Source organism: Hemitrygon akajei, chromosome 10 (genome assembly GCF_048418815.1).
Source record: "Hemitrygon akajei chromosome 10, sHemAka1.3, whole genome shotgun sequence".
Taxonomy (NCBI): Eukaryota; Metazoa; Chordata; class Chondrichthyes; order Myliobatiformes; family Dasyatidae; genus Hemitrygon; species Hemitrygon akajei.
The window spans coordinates 139,315,493-139,337,259 of NC_133133.1; the positions used below are offsets into that span (position 1 = coordinate 139,315,493).

General features: G+C 39.2%; 1 protein-coding gene across 3 annotated transcripts in view; it reads right to left on the reverse strand.

Annotated features, from left to right (window-relative positions):
• Window positions 1-1,659: 1,659 nt before the first annotated feature.
• Window positions 1,660-21,767, reverse strand: part of hyal6 (hyaluronoglucosaminidase 6) — a 33,122-nt gene continuing 13,014 nt past the window's right edge. For 2 of the 3 annotated variants that reach the window (XM_073059093.1, XM_073059094.1), the window contains exons 2-4: window positions 9,771-10,733; window positions 6,180-6,269; window positions 1,660-3,627 (exon numbers count right to left, since the gene is read on the reverse strand). In XM_073059093.1, the coding sequence (XP_072915194.1) occupies window positions 3,178-3,627; window positions 6,180-6,269; window positions 9,771-10,709 (1,479 nt within the window). In that variant the 5' untranslated portion in view covers window positions 10,710-10,733 and the 3' untranslated portion in view covers window positions 1,660-3,177. The remainder of the gene's footprint in view (window positions 3,628-6,179; window positions 6,270-9,770; window positions 10,734-21,767) is intronic. The other variant, XM_073059096.1, reaches the window with a different exon arrangement.

A 21,767-nucleotide genomic window follows, 5' to 3' on the forward strand; every position in this document is an offset into this window, starting at 1 on the left:
TCTCTAAATACCTCTAACCCCTCGAACAACAGTAACTCCAGATATGCAACTTCTTCCTCTCTGTGATTGATCACCTTCCAACAGAAAAAAAGTTTCAGGGTGTATATTGTATACATTTCTCTGACTTTAAATTAACTCCCTTGGAGTCTCTAATGGCTGTTAGGGTTTATTAAATCACCTCTCCAGAATCAGAATCAGAATCAGAATCAGGTTTATTGTCATCAACATGTGACATGAAATTTGTTAACTTAACAGCAGCAGATCAATGCAATACTTAATCTAGCAGAGAGAAGAAAAAGTAATAAATAAAATTTAAAGTAAGATAAATTTTTTAAAAAAACATGTAAATCAATTACGTATATTGAATGGATTTAAAAAGTGCGAAATACTGCATACTAAAAAAAAAGAGGTAGTTTCTAAAGACCTAATATCCATTCAGGAGTCGGATGGCAGAGGGGAAGCAGCTGTTTCAATGTGTGCCTTCAGGCTTCTGTACCTTGTACCTGATGGTAACAGTGAGAAAAGTGCATGTCCTGGGTGCTGGAGGTCCTTAATAATGGACGCTGCCTTTCTGAGACACCGCTCCCTGAAGGTGTCCTGCATACTTTGTAGGCTACTGCCGAAGGTGCAGCTGACTAGATTTACAACCTTCTGCAGCTTCTTTTGGTCCTGTGCAGTAGCCCCTTCATACTAGGCAGTAATGCAGCCTGTCAGAATGTTCTCCACGGTACAACTATAGAAGTTTTTGAGTGTATTTGTTGACATGCCAAATCACTTCAAACTCTTAATAAAGTATAGCCGCTGTCTTGCCTTCTTTATAACTACAGTACATCGATATGTTGGGATCAGGTTAGATCCTCAGAGATCTTGACACCCAGGAACTTGAAGCTGCTCACTCTCTCCATTTCTGATCCCCCTATGAGGATTGGTATGTGTTCCTTCATCTTACACTTCCTGAAGTCCACAATCATCTCTTTCATCTAACTGACATTGAGTGCCAGCTTGTTGCTGCGGCACCACTCCACTAGTTGGCATATCTCACTCCTGTACGCCCTCTCATCAGCATCTGAGATTCTACCAACAATGGTTGTATCATCAGCAAATTTATAAATGGTATTTGAGCTATGCCAAGCCACACAGTCATGGGTATAGAGAGAGTAGAGCAGTAGGCTAAGCACACACCCCTGATGTGTGCCATCTCATTTTGTTGCCCTATATTCTCCTCTGCAATGTAGGTCTAGTTATGCAGCTGTTGGTAGAGGCTGGAGTCTTGGTCTCCTCTGAAGGAAATGGAACTACTGCTTTCTGATGTTCCATCAGCTCTTATCTCATGGCCTGGGTAAGGCCTGGCTTGGTTTTGAACATGGGTTGAACACATGCTCAATACTAGTTCTGCCCTTCCCCCACAGAGCAAGAATTGGTACAATACAATCCGAAAAGACAAAAATACTCCTTGATCACCTCAAGGTACATCTTGATACTGAATATTTTCTGATTGTTAAGCTATGAATATAAAAACATACTTGAATCCACTTTTTGCCTCAGTTACATACTTAAGTTGCAAATGTGTCATAAGTAATAGATAGAGCCTATGTGAGACAATATAAATAAGACAAAAATACTATTATTTAATTAGTACATTTTTATTTTGCAAGTCTATATTTGTGAACAATAAGAATTTAAATATTAATGATTTATGCACCAACAATGTTTAAGTTACAAGTTGCAAAAAGTAGAAATAAACTATAAAGCATATTGCTATTAAATCACGCCAAAAATTATTCCAAGTAGTTTGAAGTAAAAGATATCAGAGTACTTACTGACAGTATCCCATCACCCTATGAGCTAGAGACAGAGTAAAGCATGTTCTACAGTAAATATGTAATTTTACTTTTTAAAAACTAATTCAGTTTATAAAGCAAAAGAAATAGGAAATTCCAGCAATTTCCTAAAACAGTAGGTTATTTTTCTAGAAAATTACTGTGCCTGGAATGTAATGACACATAAAGTGTACAAATAAAATCAATCATAATAGCTTAATACAGCGTAGCCTTGATTTGACAGGAATTACTCTATCAGCTCATTCTCTATAACTCAGTCACTACCTATAGCCTAAACATATTTACAGCCGATACTTATTCATCATTCTGGCATTTGCACCGCCAAAAGTAAGCTGTGAACTAAGTGCATTTTATTTTCAAACTTTTCCCTCATTTTCACCCCTCCATCTAAAACTTCTGACTTCATGCTGGATACAGATCTACAAATATGCGTTAATTGCTCTCCAGCTCCTTGTTGAAACATTATTCATTGGAAGACCTAATAATGCATGTTCACATCATTAGTAAGCTTAGCACAGTCACTTATCATTTCATTATGTATCCTAAGTTATGAGATCAATCAGATGCTACAAGCTTTATTATCTCCTGCACCCCAATTAGGACACTAGCCAATTATCATTTGCCAGGAATTCTGGATTGAACTTTCAACCCTTCTGCAGCCATACGGCTAAAGCACATACTGTGTGAGTTCACTGTATGAAGAGGTTCACTTTGTGAGTTACCTCATTTTCTAAGGAAAACGGCAGTCAGACATGTTCCCAACTAAGCATGGTGTAAAGTAGTGACAGGATGGGGTGGAGAACGTGGTTGGTGCAGCTGATAAAACTGATGTCAGGACTCAGCAGGTCAGGTAGCCTCTGAGAAGGAAAATTAACTTTCAGCTTAAGAACCTTTCAGCTTGCATTTTACCTGGAATGCAGAGGAAGGGTCTCAACCCAAAACATACTCTGTCCATTTCCCCCACAGATTCTGTCTGACTCACTGAGTTCATCTGGCAGTTTTCAGATTTCAGCATCTGCAATCTCTTATATCTCCAGAAATCTAATATTCAATGTTAATTTTTTTATTTTCTTTTTCTCTGTGGAGAGCTTGAAGGCAGTTTCAGCTCCAACATTTATCAGAAAGAACTTCACTATGAACATTAATCAAAAAGAGCTTCCCTATGGGCTGTTATAATGGCTGAATGCAAAGGGTGATGCAGCAGATATAGTTATTGCTGTGTGTTCTGGAAAAAGCTTCTTTAGAAAACCAGTCAGATCATTGTCCAGGTTCTTTACCATGCACCTTATAAAACCTTACCAATATCATCTTATTAATTTACCAGAGCGAAAATTTTCTAGCTTTGGAAATTAATGAGTTTAATGACCAGTTGGAGAACAACAGCAGAGGCAAATGAAAATGGTAACTGTGCAGCCGAACCTCTTTCAGCCTTTGCCTCTGGGACATTCTTTTTCACTGGAGAAATGTCAACAACTGGAATTTCACAGGCGATGCCAACCCACCCTTCATAACATTGACACGTGAACATTTCATTCATGTTTTTGAGCACCCTTCGATTCATCTTTCCTTTCACAGAAAATGGTGGGTGGACTCCTTTGGAATTGGCTCTGATGCTGAAACTCCTGGGGTCCAGGTGTAGGTAGGTTTTGGAGTCTATGTTCTTTCTCACACACCTTCCATGTGTCTTGCATAGATGTTTGCTGCACAACTTTGCGGCAGATGTCACATTAACAATATAGTGCCCCAAAAGGCCATTAATGTACTCCTTCACTGCTAGACAGTGATTCTGTAAGGAAAAGTAAAGACACTTTAATTCTAAGGATATCAAACATAAAGTAGTCAATATGTGTCAGAGACCCATTAAGATGCATTCCAACATCATATGCATTTGGAAATGGTGTGATGTTTTACAATGACTCACCAGTGGGTGAGAGACCCAAATTATTTTGCAGAATTTAATGGAGCAGATTTAGTTTTTTTTTTCATGTGTCTGACCAGTTAGATGACATATTGAACAGGTATCAATCTCAATGCCAATCAGCCATTGCTCCAACCATGCTAGTAACTCCCCTGTAATTCCATGGGCTCTTATCTTGCTAAGCAGCCTCAAGTGTCAAAGGCCTTCTGAAAATCCAAGTACACCACATCTACTACATCAGCTTTGTCTACCCTGCATGTAATTTCCTCAAAAAAATTGCAGTAGATTAGTCAGGCAGGATTTTCCTTTCAGGAAGCCATGCTGGCTTTTGCCTATCTTGTCATGTGCCTCCAGGTAATCTCATCCCTAACAATCGATTCCAACAACTTCCCAGCCACTGCTGTCAAGCTAACAGGTCTGTAGTTTCCTTTCTGCCACCTCCCACGCTTCTTAAATAATGGGGTAACATTTGCAGTTTTCCAGTCATCCAGTACAATGCCAGAATCTATTAATTCATGAAAGATCATTGTTAATGCTTCTGCAATCTTTCCTTCAGAACCCAAGGGTGAATTATATCAGATCCAGGAGATTTATCCACCCTCAGACCATTAAGCTTCCTGAGCACCTTCTCAGTCGTAATTTTCACTGCACATACTTCATTTTCCTGACATTCTTGAACGTCCAGTATATTGAAGATATCTTTCTCTGTGAAGACTGATGCAAAACACGCATTCGGTTCCTCTGCCGTCTCTGCGTCTCTCATTACAATATGTCCAACGTCATTTTCTATTGGTCCTATATCTACCCTCAGCTCTCTTTTACCCTTCATATACTTAAAAAAGCTTTTAGTATCTTCTTTGATATTAGTAGCCAGCTTCCTCTCATAATTGATCTTTTCCTTCCTAATGACGTTCTTAGTTTCCTTCTGCAAGTTTTTAAGAGCTTCCCAATCCTCTATCTTTTCTCTAGCTTTGGCTTCCTTGTATGGCCTCTCTTTTGCTTTTACTTTGGCTCTGACTTCACTTGTTAGCCACAGTAGTGTCCTTCTATTGCTTATGCTTTTAACCAGCTGCAGGAGGGGAGTTATTAGCTGGGAGTAAATATGATGCTATAAACTTGAGGGAATATATACAAGCCTATGTTATAATTTATAATTAAGGTACCAACAGATTTTACAAAATGCCATGTCAAGATAATTTCAGCTGTTATTTGTGAGTCCTTTGAAGTTTTAGATGACTGAGAAAAGGTGTAAGCAGGGGAGCATAAACTAATAGGATTTTGTCTTTGTAGAAGCTGTTAGTAGCAGATCATCTACCTGACAATTAGAAGGGCAGTGAAAACTTAAGAATTATTTACATGACTATTATTATCATCATATGCCTAGGACAATTTTACCTACATATTTAGCACAGCCAGATATTTCCCACCTGCAACTATCAGAAAAGAAGTTATGTACTTCTGAACAGTATGCTGTGATTATGGCAGGGAGACAGAAATTCTTTCTTGTGGTCAGGAAATGCATGCTCTCATTGAGTTAGCCAGTGTTTGAAATTCTGACAGACTTCTTTTAAAATAAGCTGCAGGAAGTTGTAAACTCAGTCTGCTCCATCATGGGCACTAGCATCCCCAGCATTCAGGGCAAGTTCAAGGATCGATGCCTCAAAAAGATGGCATCTATCCACAGCCCAGAACATGCCCTCTTTTTATTGCTACCATCAGGAAGGAGGTACAGGAGCCTGAATGCACACACCCAATAATTCAGGAACAACTTCTTCCCCTCTGCCATCAGATTTCTGAATGGATATTGATCCCATCAGCACTACCTCACTACTTTTTCCCCTTTTTTTGCACTAATTATTTAACTTCTTTTTACTACTTCTTACTGTAATTGACAGTTTTTGTTATGTAAATTCAATTTTTATTATGCAATGTACTGCTGCAGCATAACAATAAATTTCATGACATATGCCAGTGATATTAAATCTGGTTCTGTTTCTAACTTTACTGAGTGTTCAATGATCAAAGGATTAGTGGTAAACTGGAAGGATTGAAGAAAGAAATGATGAGAAAATTTCTTGGGATTATAATATTAAAAACAAAAGCAAAACATGCAGATGCTGGAAATTGGAAATAGAAACAAAATGCTTAATATACTCCATGGGTCAGAAAACATCTGAAAGAGAGAGGGAAAATAATTACCTTCCAGTCTGATCAAAGTTCAATGACTTGAAATATTAACTCAGTTTCTATCTGTACAAATGCTACCTGACATGCTAAGTATTTCCAGCATTCTTCATTTTAGCAGAGAGTGAAGGTATATTCAAATCAGGATTCATGGCTATCATATAATTCAGCTAGAGGATGTAACATGGAACCAGAATGTTGCTGTTGAATGGTGAAGGAATATAATGTTTTTATACCTTTGATCTTGCATAATCAATTCCTCCCCAAAGAACAACCCCAGAGGTCCCCATTGCAGCACTTTCACCAATTGTATGGACAAGGTCAATCTGTAAAGTGAGAAACACCATAAATATTGTTATATATTCATTGAATGCAGTAATACTGAGCCAAGTTCATACTTTGTGTTTATCTGAAGGGCAAGACATATAAAACAACTTCAGTTTGTTTGAGGGTAAAAATTGTACTTGAGATGTGAATGGTGCTTCTAGGAAATACTCAAGGATTGTCAATAATTTTCTATTGAATACTTATATTGTTGTTATTTATTGATTTATGGAATATGAATGTCATGGGATAGGTAAGAGTCAAACAAATTGAAGTGAATCATGTATTGGCTTGACTGGGTGTGGTCAATAAATTTATTTACAGAAGGCTATTAGAAATTGGATGGACCTTTACTATCCAGTAGCTTCATGGCCACCAATACTAACACTGGGCTTTTATAGCAGATTGTGAAATTACTCGACTTTAAATATTGAAGATCCTACGGTATTGTAAAATTAATCATCTAGGTACCTAGATACTAATTCAATAACTTATTACTATGTAGTGTGCCAATCCGGATGTTACAGAGAAGAGAATTGGCAAAACTTAATGATGTTTGGAGATGGCACTTTGCACATTCCTTCAGAATAAACCATTCTTCACAGGGAACTTCAGTGATCTATGATGTCCACAGTCAATGTTGAAACTCGCCAGTTATCCATTTTCCACAATGGGTCCACCAAGAAAGCCTATCTATACTTAGAGTTATATTTTACCCTTGTCTAACACATGGGCATCAGTGTTAATTGCAGTGCAGTATCCTAAAGCAGTTGTGATCATCTGCTTGAGTGTGAAATTATGTTTGCACCTGTTACATGGCTCAATGCCAAACTGTGTTGTGTGGTGTAAGTATTAAACCATTAAGAAAACTAAAATATTACAGGATGTTTTCTAACTATACCCAACAGGCACAGCGTCTTGATTAGTGGAAATGCTTATTGACAACTTGTACGCACAGCTATCACAATTTTCTTTGTCTACTAGATGCAAACCCACCAGATAGACACACCATTGTTCACTATGTATTTCCAGTGGCTTTTCCATCAGCAGCATGATCTTGAAATAATGATTCTGGTTTTAGGTGGTAAATTTGTCTTAATCAATGTGCTCTTGATAGATTGTCTATTTTTGTGCTTAACATAGGGAAAAAGTTAAAAATGTGATAACTGCTCAGTTATCGCTAGGTAGTAAAGACAAAAGCCAATAAGCATTTGATTAGAATTGCTGCATAAATTAAGAAAAGAATAGAATAAAGATACTTATTGGATATTGGATTAGAAGCATATCCAATCTTTATAGAATATATAGCAGTTTATAGCAGGATAGGATTAATAGTCTCCTTATGTGCTGTAATTGTATCTTCTTCCATTATTCAATGTGTTTCCTGTACTCAGGAAAGGAATCTCCATCTAGAGTATATGGCTGTACTCTGGTACTGGTTTTATTGAAAACAGATGAACAAATCCATGCCTGATATAATTTCCAAAGAGCCATGGAGTGATACAGCACAGAAACAGATTCCAGTAGCTTTACCCTTTTGTTTCTGCAGAAACAGGCCTTTCAGCCCAATACATTCATGCTAGCCATGAAGTACCTACCTAAACTGATCCCATTGTCCAGCGCTTAGTGCGCTTAGACCATGTTTCCAAATTCCAGTCCTTCTGCATGTAAAAAAGTTCTTCCTTGGATCCCCTCCAGATCTCTTACTTTTTACCCTAAATCGACATCTTTTGGTTTCTGACACCTTAACTATGGGAAAATGTTTCCGCTACCTATCATCTCCAGCTCCACCACAATTTTGCATAACTACTGTCTCCTCCACTTCAAGGAAAAAAAACACCCTACCCATTCTCTCTTCCTAACTGAAATGCTCCATTCCAGGCAGTATCCCGATGAAACACCTCTATACCACCTCCAGTACAATCACCAACTTCTAATAGTGTGAAGACCAGAACTATACACTATAGCCTAACCAATGTTTCATTAATTTGAAACATATTCTCCCTGCTCTGGCAAATGAAGGCAAGAATTGTTCTTTACCAGCTTAGCTACCTGTGCTGCCATCACAAAGATAGCTGGACCGGATTTGTACATCAAAAATCAATCTGTCCCTTAATATTCCCTAGCTCCCAGTCCTTTGTGTAAGTTCTACCTTTATTAATCCTCCCCAAGTCAGCTTCAATGGGACTGCAGTTGAGAGGGTGAGTAGTTTCAAGTTCCTCGGTATACACATCATCGAAGATCTCACATGGACTGTATACACCAGCTGTGTGGCAAGAAAAGCATAATAGTGTCTCTGTCACCTTAGGTGACTGAAGAAGCTCAGCATGAGCCCCCAAATCCTCAACACATTTGAGAGGGGCACCATTGAGAGCCTACTGACTGGCTGTATCACCACCTGGTACAGGAATTGCACCAACTTTGAATGCTGGGCACTGCAAAAAGTGGTATGGACAGCCCAGCACATCTATGGATGTGAACTTCCCTCCACTGAGGACACTTACAGTGGCAGATGCATAAAGAAGACCTGGAAGATCATTGGGGAACCAGTCACCCCAACCATAAACTGTTTCAGCCACTTCAGTCTGGCAAACTGTACTACAGCATTAAAGCCAGCATCAAAAGGCTATGGAACAGCTTCTTTCTACAAGCCATTAACTTCATAAATTCACAAGTCTGTACATTGCAATGGAATCAGATCGCAAAGATTTTTACTCCCTCATGTTGCAGGACGGATATAAGATTTAAATAAATTCAGTTTAATGTTGTTTACAGGCATCCAATTACAAAAAACAAACACTGGACCATTACCATTTGCCTCCTATTGCCAAGCCAATTTTGGATCCAATTTCCCACCTCACCCTGAATTTCATAAGCTCTAACCATTTGGACCGGTCTCCTATGTGGAATCCGTTAAAAGCCTTACAAGGCCATGTAGACAAATTACAGAGGCCTCATCTCTGCATTCTGTTATTTCTTCAAGAAATATATTCATATTGCTCATATAGGGTCATATAGTAATGAACACACTATACAAGAGCGATGGGAGTCACGACTGCATTCTGTTAAACCTTTGAACCTATGCCATATGCTGCATTGGAGAAGCAGTGGATCCATCGGTGTCAGGAAACAGAATGCAATGTGCAAGTCATTTTCTTTATATCAAAATTGTGTCTGTCAGGCATGCAAGAAAAAAAGAGACACAGAGAGAATGATGTGCAGGGAAGAGAGACCAGGGCAAGAAGAAGAAAGTGAGGCATATATTTAATCAGTGCTTTCCTCTCTTCTCACACCTTGAACATCCAAAAGACAATTCTGTTTAGAAGTTTGGAAAAAGCTTTTGGTTATGCTTGAAGTATATACTTGGCTGGATTTAAAAGTAATAAAACCCTGAGTCTAACAAAATCAGTATTGAAACTTACGTGTGAGTGCAACTGAGCTACATTTGCAGCACAAAGTAACCATCTAATTCTTAAAGTTCATCATCTTCCTTTTTGACTTACCTCAGTGAGAGGTATAAGCTCGTAAGTATAATATGGCCGTCCATATGCAAAGACTGGGAGAGCATAGTCTTTATGGGCTATGGAGGCTAACCTGATCGCTTCTTTCAATCTGTAATGGACAAATAACTGTGCTTTTGGGCTCGATTTCAAATCAAGTCCAAGATAAATGGAAGGGTAGAGAGCTCCACTTTCTTTCCATAACCAGAGTAATTTATCATTGCGTTTGTATTCAATTGGAGGGCATTTCCCATCATACTTCTTTGTCTTGTCCTTATAGTGATGGTTATAGCAATCTGGGAAGAGGTAAAACCCCCAGAGTCCATGAGGTCTCAGTTTCTCTACCAATTCCAGTGTGTCATTCATTATGTCTAACGCAGCTGTTTCATATTCTTTCTGAGCTTCTAATTTGACTTCGTTGTCCGTCCAGCTGGGATGAAGCTTTTTCACAAGTTCCATGGATTTTTGCCGATAGACATTTTTGTTTCCCCAGTTTCGGATCCATAAAGGTCTCCATTCTTCCCAATCAATCACCCCAAGACCACTGAAGTCATTAAACGGAATAGATTTCTCAATGTCCGACTTGGTTTTGTTCAAGTGTTCTTGAAGGTCACTATTCTGGGGGATCCCTCCATTCACTGGAACATTTTTTTGGTTGTAATAAGGGTATTTGCCCAGAAAATTGTGGTAAAATATGGTGATGACAGACCCACTGAGCGTATCATTAGCGTTTGAAGATATATCAAAAACACTGAGGTCCAGATCTACATCATATCGAAGCTTGCACAATTCAGTTGGTGCATTCCAAACAACAATAAATGGGTTATCTGGAAGAACTGGAGATTTTGCTTGCTTAAAGTATTGGCCACTTGAGAGCTGCATTATGATTGCAGTAACTAGCAATCTTCCAAATATGTTCTTGGGAATGATTGCCACACTCATGATATTCAGCTTCCAGTTCAATTTCTGAAACCAAAAGATAAAGCTTAGTTTGTTTATTTTGTGAGGAGAACAGGTGTAAATGAATATATAGTAGTTCTGTAGTTTAAGGATTAGCGATGTACTAGAAATGCAAGGAACAATGATAGATATTCAATGCTCAAGTTAAATTATCAAGGCTATTGCAAATATATTTTTTCCGCAAGTGTAATCATGTAATAACTAAACTGTCTACTTGAAGGAAAAGGGTTATCAGACCCTTCAAAAAATTTTTTTTAATGTATTCACTTCTATTTACTGAATACATGAACATGTGAAACATGCAAGCAAAAAGAAGACATGCCCCCCAGTCAAGATGGCATTGATACACACTACTCCTCAGGGAAATGCAATGGAAAACGAGAACAACATTCGAGGCCAAAGGGGAAAATAAAAATATTCTGGAAAGACCTTTTCTGTCCCCCTCTAGCTATATAAAATAAAAAGAACAAATAAAAAAGGATCAGCAACAAATACAATAATATGAAGTTTCATTTAGTAAGGCTAAAAGAAACAGAGTTTCAAAACAAATAAGAAAAGTATTTAAAAACAGGATTTCTATAAGCATGCAATTGGAAGACAACTTTTATTTGAATATAACTAGAAATTCTAAAGAAATAACATAATGCAATAATATTAATAGAACTTTGGCAGAATACTGAATAAAAACTGATGCAATTTGTAAAACTACCAGTTGTCTGTCAATATGAGAAAGTCCAATAAATGTGTACCATTATTATTAATGCAGCATAATCCTCAATGCCCTTCATCACATAAACTTCTCTGCAGAGAAGTTAATGAAGTCTATTATTCAGAAAAACAGTCTTATTAAAGAATTTTCTCAACTATAAATCTCAGAGACCCAAGGTTTATAGTTATGGATTCTGGAGAAAAACTGTAAGGAAATGAAAACAGTTTAAGTTTGGATTTAAAAGTGAGGTTTATCTTCACAGGAGGACGGATAGGAACATAAATTTGACTCTATTTGAGTTACATCATTAAGCAGATGTATATCATAAGCATACCTGCACATGCACATATCCTTAACAGATTTTACAGTTCCTATCATGCATGCATGGATTTTAATTTTAACCCTATGATGCACCATCAATAACTCACGCCGAGACTTAGGAAGTGAGATATCGGCTTTTATTGACTGAAGAACAACACTACATCCTGGGGAAATGAGGGAGAGCAGCAGGCCACAGTCGCCTTTATACAGGGGTCTGTGGGAGGAGCCACAGGGGTAGTCAGCAGGGTCTTGGGAGGAGCCACAGGAGCAGTCAGACAGGTATATCTAGTTCACCACACCCTATGTATTGACTAGGAATGTTAGAAAACACTCAGAGATATGAGAAACTGCTAAAACACATCTTATATTCAACCACTTTCAACTACCCTGCGATGTAATACAATATATTTCTTTCACAATCTTTACTGTATCAGTAGATCAATCTGGAAATGCACCCTTTTTCAATATTTTGTCTCACGGGAATTAATTAAGTCAAATGTGTGTTTCTTACTCTATGCTATATGCTCTATACTGTATGATTCCAGTATGTAGTACAAAGAGAGAGGACATAACTCCAATATTCCATTTTTGAATGTAATATTTACTGGTTGGCATTAACCCCCAAGCTCACCCTGCTTCCCATTGTGTTGTTTTAAATGTGGTTCTCCTTGGCTAAATCAAACGTACTTTTGTTCCGACTGTTTAATTTCCACACCTTCCTCATGATTTGACTGAACCAATCTCAATCATGTTCTGAGTAACAGGTAACTCATACTCTGGACTGTATTATCAGTCATAGATTCATAGAAACAAGTTCTTCAGTCCAACTCATCCATGACAAACAGTATGCCTATCTATGCTAATCTTATTTACCTGCATTTGACCCATACCCTCCAAAGCTTTCTTATTCCTATACCTGTTCAAATGTCTTTTAAACTTCTAATTGTGCTTATCTCTTCACCTAAGTACTGTCCAACCAAAGATATGTTATTCTGAAATTTAGCTAAGTATTTGCTAATCATGTCCTATAATACTTGATCTTTATTGCTTCTTGGAGAAATGATCTCTTTAGACTGTTCTACTTGAAGCCGGTGTTACATAAAATCATCATATGCTAAATATCACAATCTACACAGTATTCAAAAAAGAATGAAAATGAGAACTATTATCTCTGACAAACTCCTCTGATAATCCATAACAAAGTAAATGGATCACATTTCTTCAATAGTGCAATCTGTTGAAGTACATGATCCAATGTGTTTCACTTTGATTCATTTTAGGATTCAATCAATGGGTACCAAAAAGTTCTCAATCCCTTTCTGAAAACACTAAATGTTAAGTCTTCAGCAAGATCCCATAGGCCACATCCAATTCTGAAAAGATGTCAGTACTGGCTAGGCCCTGCAATAACGAAGATCTTTGTGTTCCTCAGCCTTTACGATTTCTTCCACATTTTGACAGCAAGCTATTTACACTCAGTGGCCTCTTTATTATGTACCTCCTGTACTTAATAAAATGGCCAGTGAGTGTATGTTCAAGGTCTTCTGCAGCTGCTTCAAGATTTGATGTGCATTCAGAGATGCTCTTCTGCATATTACTCTGTAGCGCATTATTACTTGAGTTACTATCACCTTCCTGTCAGCTTGAACCAATCTGGCCATTCTCCTCTGACCTCTCTCATTAACAAGGTGTTTTTGCCCAGAGAGCTACCACTCACTGTATGTTTCTTGTTTTTCACACTGTTCTCTGTAAACTCCAGATACGGTTGTAATTGGAAATCCCAAGAGATCAGCAGTTTCTGAGATACTCAAACCATCCTGTTTGGCACCAACAATTATTCCACAGTCAAAGTCACTTAGATCACATTTCTTCCCAATTTTGATGTTTGGTCTGAACAACAACTGAACCTCCTGACCATGCCTGCATGCTTTTATGCACTGAGTTGCTGCCATGTGATTGGCTGGTTAGATATTTGCATTAATGAGCTGGTGTACAGGTGTAGCTAACCAAGTGTATGCTTACCTCTAGATCAAAATAAACACCATCTTTCCATATGAACACACACGTACATCTTTTGAGCTTTACCTCACATTGGTGTAGCCCCCTCAACATTCATTCTGATACTGAAAGATTTTCTTTCTTTCTTCTTTGTGACTGAGTATGTCAACTGGACTATAAGAACAATATTCTGTACCTTGTATAGTCTTGCTCATGATAGCATAAGATTTACAGTGATGATTTCACACCACTGGAAAATTCTGTGATCAAAACAGACACTTTTCAATATTAATCATTAAACATTGCTGACCACCCTCCTCCCCCACCGACTTATCCATACGCAGCTAAGCATATGCCAGTGACATATCCTTACTGAAGAAAATGCTGCTTCTGTCAATTCTGCATATAAGTTCTGAGCAGAAGGAATTAGATGCTGTTCACTGAAAACTGCTTAGAAAAAAATCACCCTGTAGACATTATACATATGTTTGAATGGTCTTGGCTACCTTAGTGTGGTGAACTACATATACCGGTCTGGACACGCCCCCCCCCCCCCCCCCCCCACTGACTGCTCCTGTGGCTCCTCCCACAGACCCCTGTATAAAGGCGATTGGAGCCACAGACCCTTCCTCAGTCTCCAGGATGTCGTGTGATGGTCACTTGCTGCTTGTGCTTTCTTCTAGCCAATAAAAGCCTACCTTAACCCACGTCTCAGAGTTATTGATGGTGCATCACTTAGGCACTTCTACAATTGGTATTACCTAATTATTCTGCCCTATCTTCATTAGAACACCATTTCATTTGAGCCTATCTACCAACTTCTCCAAATGGTTCAACATCATATACAAAACAAATCAAAGTTTATATTAGAGTGGTTTTAGATTCTAGCCTGATCCAAATATTGACATTATGACCTGCCTTCCTGTAAAGGTTCCTTAAAATATTCCAACAGAGTCATGTTGAGGCATTCTTACAGAACATGTTTATGCATTTTAGCTTCATCCAAAAATAAAAATTTCCCGTAAATATTGGTTGATTAATATAATTATTGCTTATAATCAATATTGATTATTCTATTTGCTGACACATCAAATACTTCATTTTGCCTAAAGTCTTTGATAATTGCATACATTTTCCAGTTCACGTCATTAGTGCTACTAAGCTGATGTCCAGAATTGGGTAACTAGCATCAGTGTTGATGCATAATGCACTAACCGTGGAAGATAACATTTGGCATACCGTTTTTGTAAAAAAATAATATAAATGTGCACAAGCCCAATTCTCCATTATTTTCACTGCCTGTATTACTGTTACTACTTCCATGAAAACTTCCCTCTGTGAGGAAGTCACAGTACTGCTTCACTGAATCACAAACAAGAGAAAATCTGCAGATGCTAAAAATCCAAACACCACACACAAAATACTGGAGGAACTCAACAGGCCAGGTAGCATCTATGGAAAAGAGTACAGTCGACGTTTTGGGCCGAGACCCTTCAGCAGGACCTGTACTCTTTTCCATAGATGCTGCCTAGCCTGCTGAGTTCCTCCAGCATTTTGTGTGTGCTACTGCTTAACTGCTTTGGTTTAAGATTTGCATGTTAGGGATGTGTGCCCCTTTCTCTGGCTGTTAAAACATGTTGTCAGTTGGCTGCTATTGTATCTACTCTGGAACTCTAGCCATCAATAATGCTCTTTCACCGTGACATGCCAACATATTAGTAGTATATTAGCATTCCTGATAACTAAACTGACTAACATTGCATACATGAATTCTATATGCAGCCTCAGCAGTCGCTCACGTAGATCCATGTTATTTGTCTGTCATAATTCCATTGTACAGTAAGTGAAAAGTGAGTGGAACAGGGGGCTAAACACATAGCCTTTTGGTGCACCTGTGCTGAAGGAGGAGGTGTTGTTGTCAATCTGAAACAACTAGGGTCTGCAAGTCAGGAAATCCAGGATCCAATTGCACAAGAAGTTATTGAGGCCAAGGTCTTGGAGCTTATTAATTAGTTTTGAGGGAATGCTGGTATTGAATGCTGAGTTGCAGTCAATAAAGAGCATCATGATGTATGCATCTTTGCCGCCCACATGTTCCAGGGTTGAGTGAAGAGCAAATAAGATGGCATCTGCTGTGGACTTGTTGCTCTGGTAGATAAATTGGAGCGGATCTAAGTCTTTCCTCAGGTAGAAATTGATAAATCCGCACTTCACCAATGCGGATGCAAGCTGGGCCATAGTCACTGAGGCAGGTCAGTAATCTCTTTTTGGGCACCTGTATAATTCAATCCTGCTTGAAGTAGGTGGAAACCACACACTGCTGAATTGAGAGGTTAAAGATCTCAGTGAACACTCCAATGAGGTGATCAGCACTTGGCCAGACATCCCATATGAGCCTGATATTTGAGGGAAATGGGCATTCAGGGTAATTGCTCATTGGTGAACAGTTAAATTTGGAATTTGACTTTAACATTTTGGGAAAATTGGAACATTTTGAGAGTTAAAGTCGCTTGGCTTCATCAGTGGTTTTAAAGTAGACACAATGATGTCTCAGACAATCTGCTGAACTAAGGATCAGGTCCAGATTAGAAGCTATTTGTGAGGTGTTCTTTGGTTGGGTATAACAGGCTGGTTTGTGACTGTTGGAGTTTGTGTCTGTTCTATGTCTCCCTGATTATTATTACAAGGGGAGATTCTTGTAACAAAGGGTCTTGCCAAAACTTCTGCAGTCCCACTATGGATCCTGCTTGACCCACAGAGCTCCTTCAACGCTTTTGTATGCTGCACTGCCTGCTGAGGTCTAGTTAAAGCAATTTTCAAGTAATCCCATAAACGTACAACAAAACGCTTGCACAATTCAAGTATAATACTACTTACACAAAGCAGGATGTTGAGCATTCACAGGTTTCAGGTAGAACAAATTCCAAAGTAATTTCTACAAAATATTGATTATTCTTAGCAGATAATAACATGCAAACCTTTATGCAATCTTCAAACTTGATCTCATTTTGTCATTTTTCTTTTAACTTGTAGAGAAGCGACAAATATCAGAGTCAAATGCATAAACTCAGTAGATACAGTTTTATACTGTTTATCTTGTTTTGCATAAACAGAATTCCTCAACCCCCACTGTGCACAAACTATTGCAGCTCACTGCTGGCAGCAAGAACATGCATTCTGTTCTGGTGAATTTCATCCATTCCCACAACTGAGCTCCGGCTAAGATACCTTTGGGATATCAGTTGATATGGGTAAGTAATACACCAGCCAAACTGGGTTATTTTTCTCGTGGCTTCCATTGTGCCGTCATCAGCAAAAATGCTCCAACAGCACCAGAAATGGAAGACCCGCTCGTACAAGCAATGTAATGAAAAAGTGTACCTCATCGCTGCACCCCATGATGGGGATAATCGTGTTTAGTAAACACACACACAAACCTGCAAACGTTTCTGAATTCTGCCAACCAGTCCCTCATTCGAGGCTTGCTTTTCACATGCTGTGTGAACAGAATGCAGGCAAGCAGATAGTTAATGCAAACACTCACGGGGTCCTTGGTCGGTGGTGAAGTTAAAACAGGGGATGACGATGGTATCCTTTGTGCCTCATCCTTATTCCCCTATAACGCAATTTCTCAACCCAGAAATTCTTCCGATGTATATGCAGTAGATGGTTCACATCTTACATGCTTCACTTCACTTAAACCCAATCTCAATTGTGATAATCAATGTCCAGGGTGAATCTTCACAGACATCCTAACCAGAAGGGAGTTACCTTGCTTGTCACCTCTCTTCCTCTCTTCTTGTTTTCGAGTTGCTCATATTTGCAGCTGGTGGCGAGAACGTGCAGCATTCAGCTGACCACCAGCATCTTGCCACCTCTTCTGTTGAGTAGTGTGAGAATCACCCAGACTGGCTGAAACTGAGCAAGATCATTTTGGATATGCCATTGGGCTATTCTACCAGATAGTTTTGGGGAAGATTATGTTCTATTATGTGCAAATTGTGTCCTTGGGTAGCATACCACAATTACCAGACACATCAATAGTGAGTGATCCTACCCCACCCAGTTATATACATCTGAACCTCAAGTACAGCTTGCACATCAAACCATTTATAATTAAACTCATTAGAGCAGCCCTTCCTCTAGATGATTCATGGCCTATTGGTTTGTGCTGAGGAAATGGAACTTGGTGATTTGGAAATCTTCAGACTAATACTTAGAATGTCAATGGACACACTCCTCCACAAGAAAATGTGCAGTACTCTTTGTGAGTGGTAAGCATTATGTAATTGACTGTCTTATTATATGGTCTTATGGTCTTTCAACCATGAACCTCCATCTGAAGGTCCTTAAACTAATGACTGGGAAACTAAGAGATATCTTCAGCTCCAGCCTAATCACAACAGCAGCTATGGGAAATGCAGCACTAGCATTACAATGAATTTCAATGAGACATTTGTATTAGAATGCAGTTAACCCACTGCTTGTTCCATAATGAGGAAAGATGTTGGGAATAAATGAGACTCAGTGACTGGGCAGTAATAGCTCAATATAGGAGGTAGAGTCATGGTCCACAGAACCACTCAGTCTCTGGTCTCTTACACTGTTACCTTCAAACTCTTATGACCTTACTGCTCTTATGACCTAATACTGAATTCAACAAGTTAAAGATAGTGATTATTTCTACCTTTTATCAGAGATATCAGTGAATGTCTTCTTGAATTCTAGCAGTCATCCTGGTCAAAGTACTTCCACAATGTTATTGGATTAGGTGTTCCAGAATTTAGACTAAACAATGATGAGGGGCCAATTATATATTTCCAACTCTGGAAGGTGTGCAACTCAGAAGGGAAAATAGACGGTGGTGGTATTTTTATGCAACTGCCATTGTTATCTTCTTGGTTGTAGGTGCTTTGGGAGGTGTTGTTGGAATGGCCCAGGTAAGTAACTGCAATGCATTGTAAAGGTGATACAGTCCCATACCACCATGTGCTGAATATTTAGGGTGGTTGATGGGGTGGCAATCAAGGAAGCAGCTTTGTCCTCTGTGATGTTATGCTTCCTGATGAATATTGGAACTGTACTTGCCCAAAAGGTAACACCACAAAGCCTTTCCAACATCTAAGAAGCATAACTTATCAGAAGAGACCCATCCACTGAGCTGTTCTTGTGGTCACAACTTTTATGTGACTTGACCAATTGGGCATCAGATGAATTGCAATCCTAGGAAGTTGATGGTAAGGGAATGGGAAATGATAAATCCATTGAATGTCATGGATAGATGGTTAAACTCTCTAGTTCAGAGTTTCCCAACCTGTGGTCAGCTGACCCTTTGGTTAATGGTAAGGCTCCATAGCAGAAAAAGGCTTGGGAACCCTGTTCTAGTTGGATGTGGTTTTTGGCCTTAATGTTACTTGCCAATCATCCTCCACATATGAAGGTTACTTTGCTTGCACTCATATACTTCATAATTTGGAGAGGAAAGGAATTGTAAGCAGGTTTGGATGTGTGCAACCCCACTTTCTGAACTAATGATGGAAAGAGGTCATTAATGAGGCAGTTAAAGATGTTTGTATCTAGAACACAGTCCAAAAGAATTCCTGCCGCAATGTCCTGAAGTTGGCATGCCTGATGGAGTCAATCCTAATCTTCTCGCTGAGTGCTTTTCCACCATTTTCCATTCTGGGCATTTCTCCATACTTATCTTGTTTTTCTGTGCCTCCATTTATTCTCCAAGATGTGCTGTTTTGCAATTGCAATGACTTCAAATGCACACATTTAGGCAGACAATTGGCTGGTCCTTTGATGATAGCAAAATGTCTTTCACTATTTGGCATATATGTTGCTCCTTGAAGTTGTCAAACCAACCATAACAGCAGAATCATTGAAAAACTCGGAAGACAATCACCTGGCAGCTTATTTGTGGTTCTTTAAGTAGTGTTAGGATGTGGAGAAAGATGAGGTATTGGGACAGTTAGGTAGGTTAATTGTGCTGTTTAGCATGAAGCAAGATTAGCTTTATTTTGTCACATGTACATAAAAACATTGAAACATATAGTGAAATGTGTCTTTTTGCATCAATAACCAACACAGTCTGAGGATTTTCTGGGGGCAGCCCGCAAGTGTTGCCATGTGTCTGGTGCCAATATAGCATGCCCTAAACCTAACTATAGATCTTTGGAAAGTGGAAGGAAGCTAAAGAACCCAGAGGATACCCAATAGTCACAGGAGAACATACAAACTCCGTACAGGCAGCAAAAGGATTCGAATCCTGGTCAGTAATCCTTGGTACTGTAAAGCGATGATATTAACTACTATGCTACTGTGCCACAAACTAGTAGGAGAAGTTTCAAATTAACATTTCACAACATATGCAGGTACATCATTGCTGAAGTTTTAGAAAGCAAAAAATAATTGTGACATTAGCAAGATGGGAGCCAAGGAAGCACATTTCATGGACAATACTTTTTGGAAGGAAGCAAAAATGGGAAATGAACCTGGTCAGGTGTCAGGTCTCTCAGTGGGAGAGCATTTGGGAGATAGTGATCACAATTCTATCTCCTTTACCATAGCATTAGAGAGAGATAGGAACAGACAAGTTAGGGGAATGTTTAATTGGAGTAAAGGGAAATATGAGGCTATCAGTCAGGAACTTGGAAGCATAAATTGGAAACAGATGTTCTCAGGGAAATGTACGGAAGAAATGTGGCAAACATTCAGGGGATATTTGCATGGGGTTCTACACAGGTACATTCCAATAAGACAGGGAAAGGATGATAGGGCTACAGGAACCGTGGTGTGTTTAGGCTGTTGTAAATCTAGTCAAGGAGAAAAGAATAGCTTATGAGAGGTTCAAAAAACTAGGTAATGATAGAGATCTAGAAGATTATAAGGCTAGCAGGAAGGAGCTTACGAATGAAATTAGGAGAGCCAGAAGGGGCCATGAGGAGGCCTTGGTGGACAGAATTAAGGAAAACCTCAAGGCATGCTACAAGTATGTGAACAGCAAGAGGATAAGACATGAGAGAATAGGACCAATCAAGTGCGACATTGGAAAAGTGCGTATGGAACCGGAGGAGATAGATGAGGTATTTAATGAATACTTTGCTTCAGTATTTACTACAGCAAAGGATCTTGGCAATTGTAGGGATGACTTGCAGTGGACTGAAAAGCTTGAGCAAAAAGATATTAAGGAAGAGGATGTGCTGGAGCTTTTGGAAAGCATCAATTTGGATAAGCCACCGGGACCGGACAGCATGTACCCCAGGCTACTGCGGGAAGCAAGGGAGGAGATTGCTGAGCCTCTGGCAATGATCTTTGCATCATCAATTAGGACAGGAGAGGTTCTTGAGGATTGGAGGGTTGAGGATGTTGTTCCCTTATTCAAGGAAGGGAGTGAGATAGCCCAGGAAATTATAGACCAGTGAGTCTTACTTCAGGGGTTGGTAAGTTGATGGAGAAGATTATGAGAGGCAGGATTTATGAACATTTGGAGAGGCATAATATGATTAGGAATAGTCAGCATGGCTTTGTCAAAGCAGGTCGTGCCTTATGAGACTGACTGAATGTTTTGAGGATGTGACTAAACAAATTGATGAAGGTAGAGCAGTAGATGTAGTGTATATGGATTTCAGCAAGGCATTCGATAAGGTACCTCATGCAAGGCTTATTGAGAAAGTAAAGAGGCATGGGATCCAAGGGGTCATTGCTTTGTGGATCCAGAACTGGCTTGCCCACAGAAGGCAAAGAATGGTTGTAGATGGGTCATATTCTGTATGGAGGTCGGTGACCAATGGAGTGCCTCAGGGATCTGTTCTGGGCCCCTATTCTTTGTGATTTTTATAAATGACCTGGATGGGGAAATGGAGGGATGGGTTAGCAAATTTGCTGATGACACAAAGGTTGGGGGTGTTGTGGATAGCGTGGAGGGCTGTCAGAGGTTACAGTGGGACATTGATAGGATGCAAAACTGGACTGAGAAGTGGCAGATGGAGTTCAACACAGATAAGGGT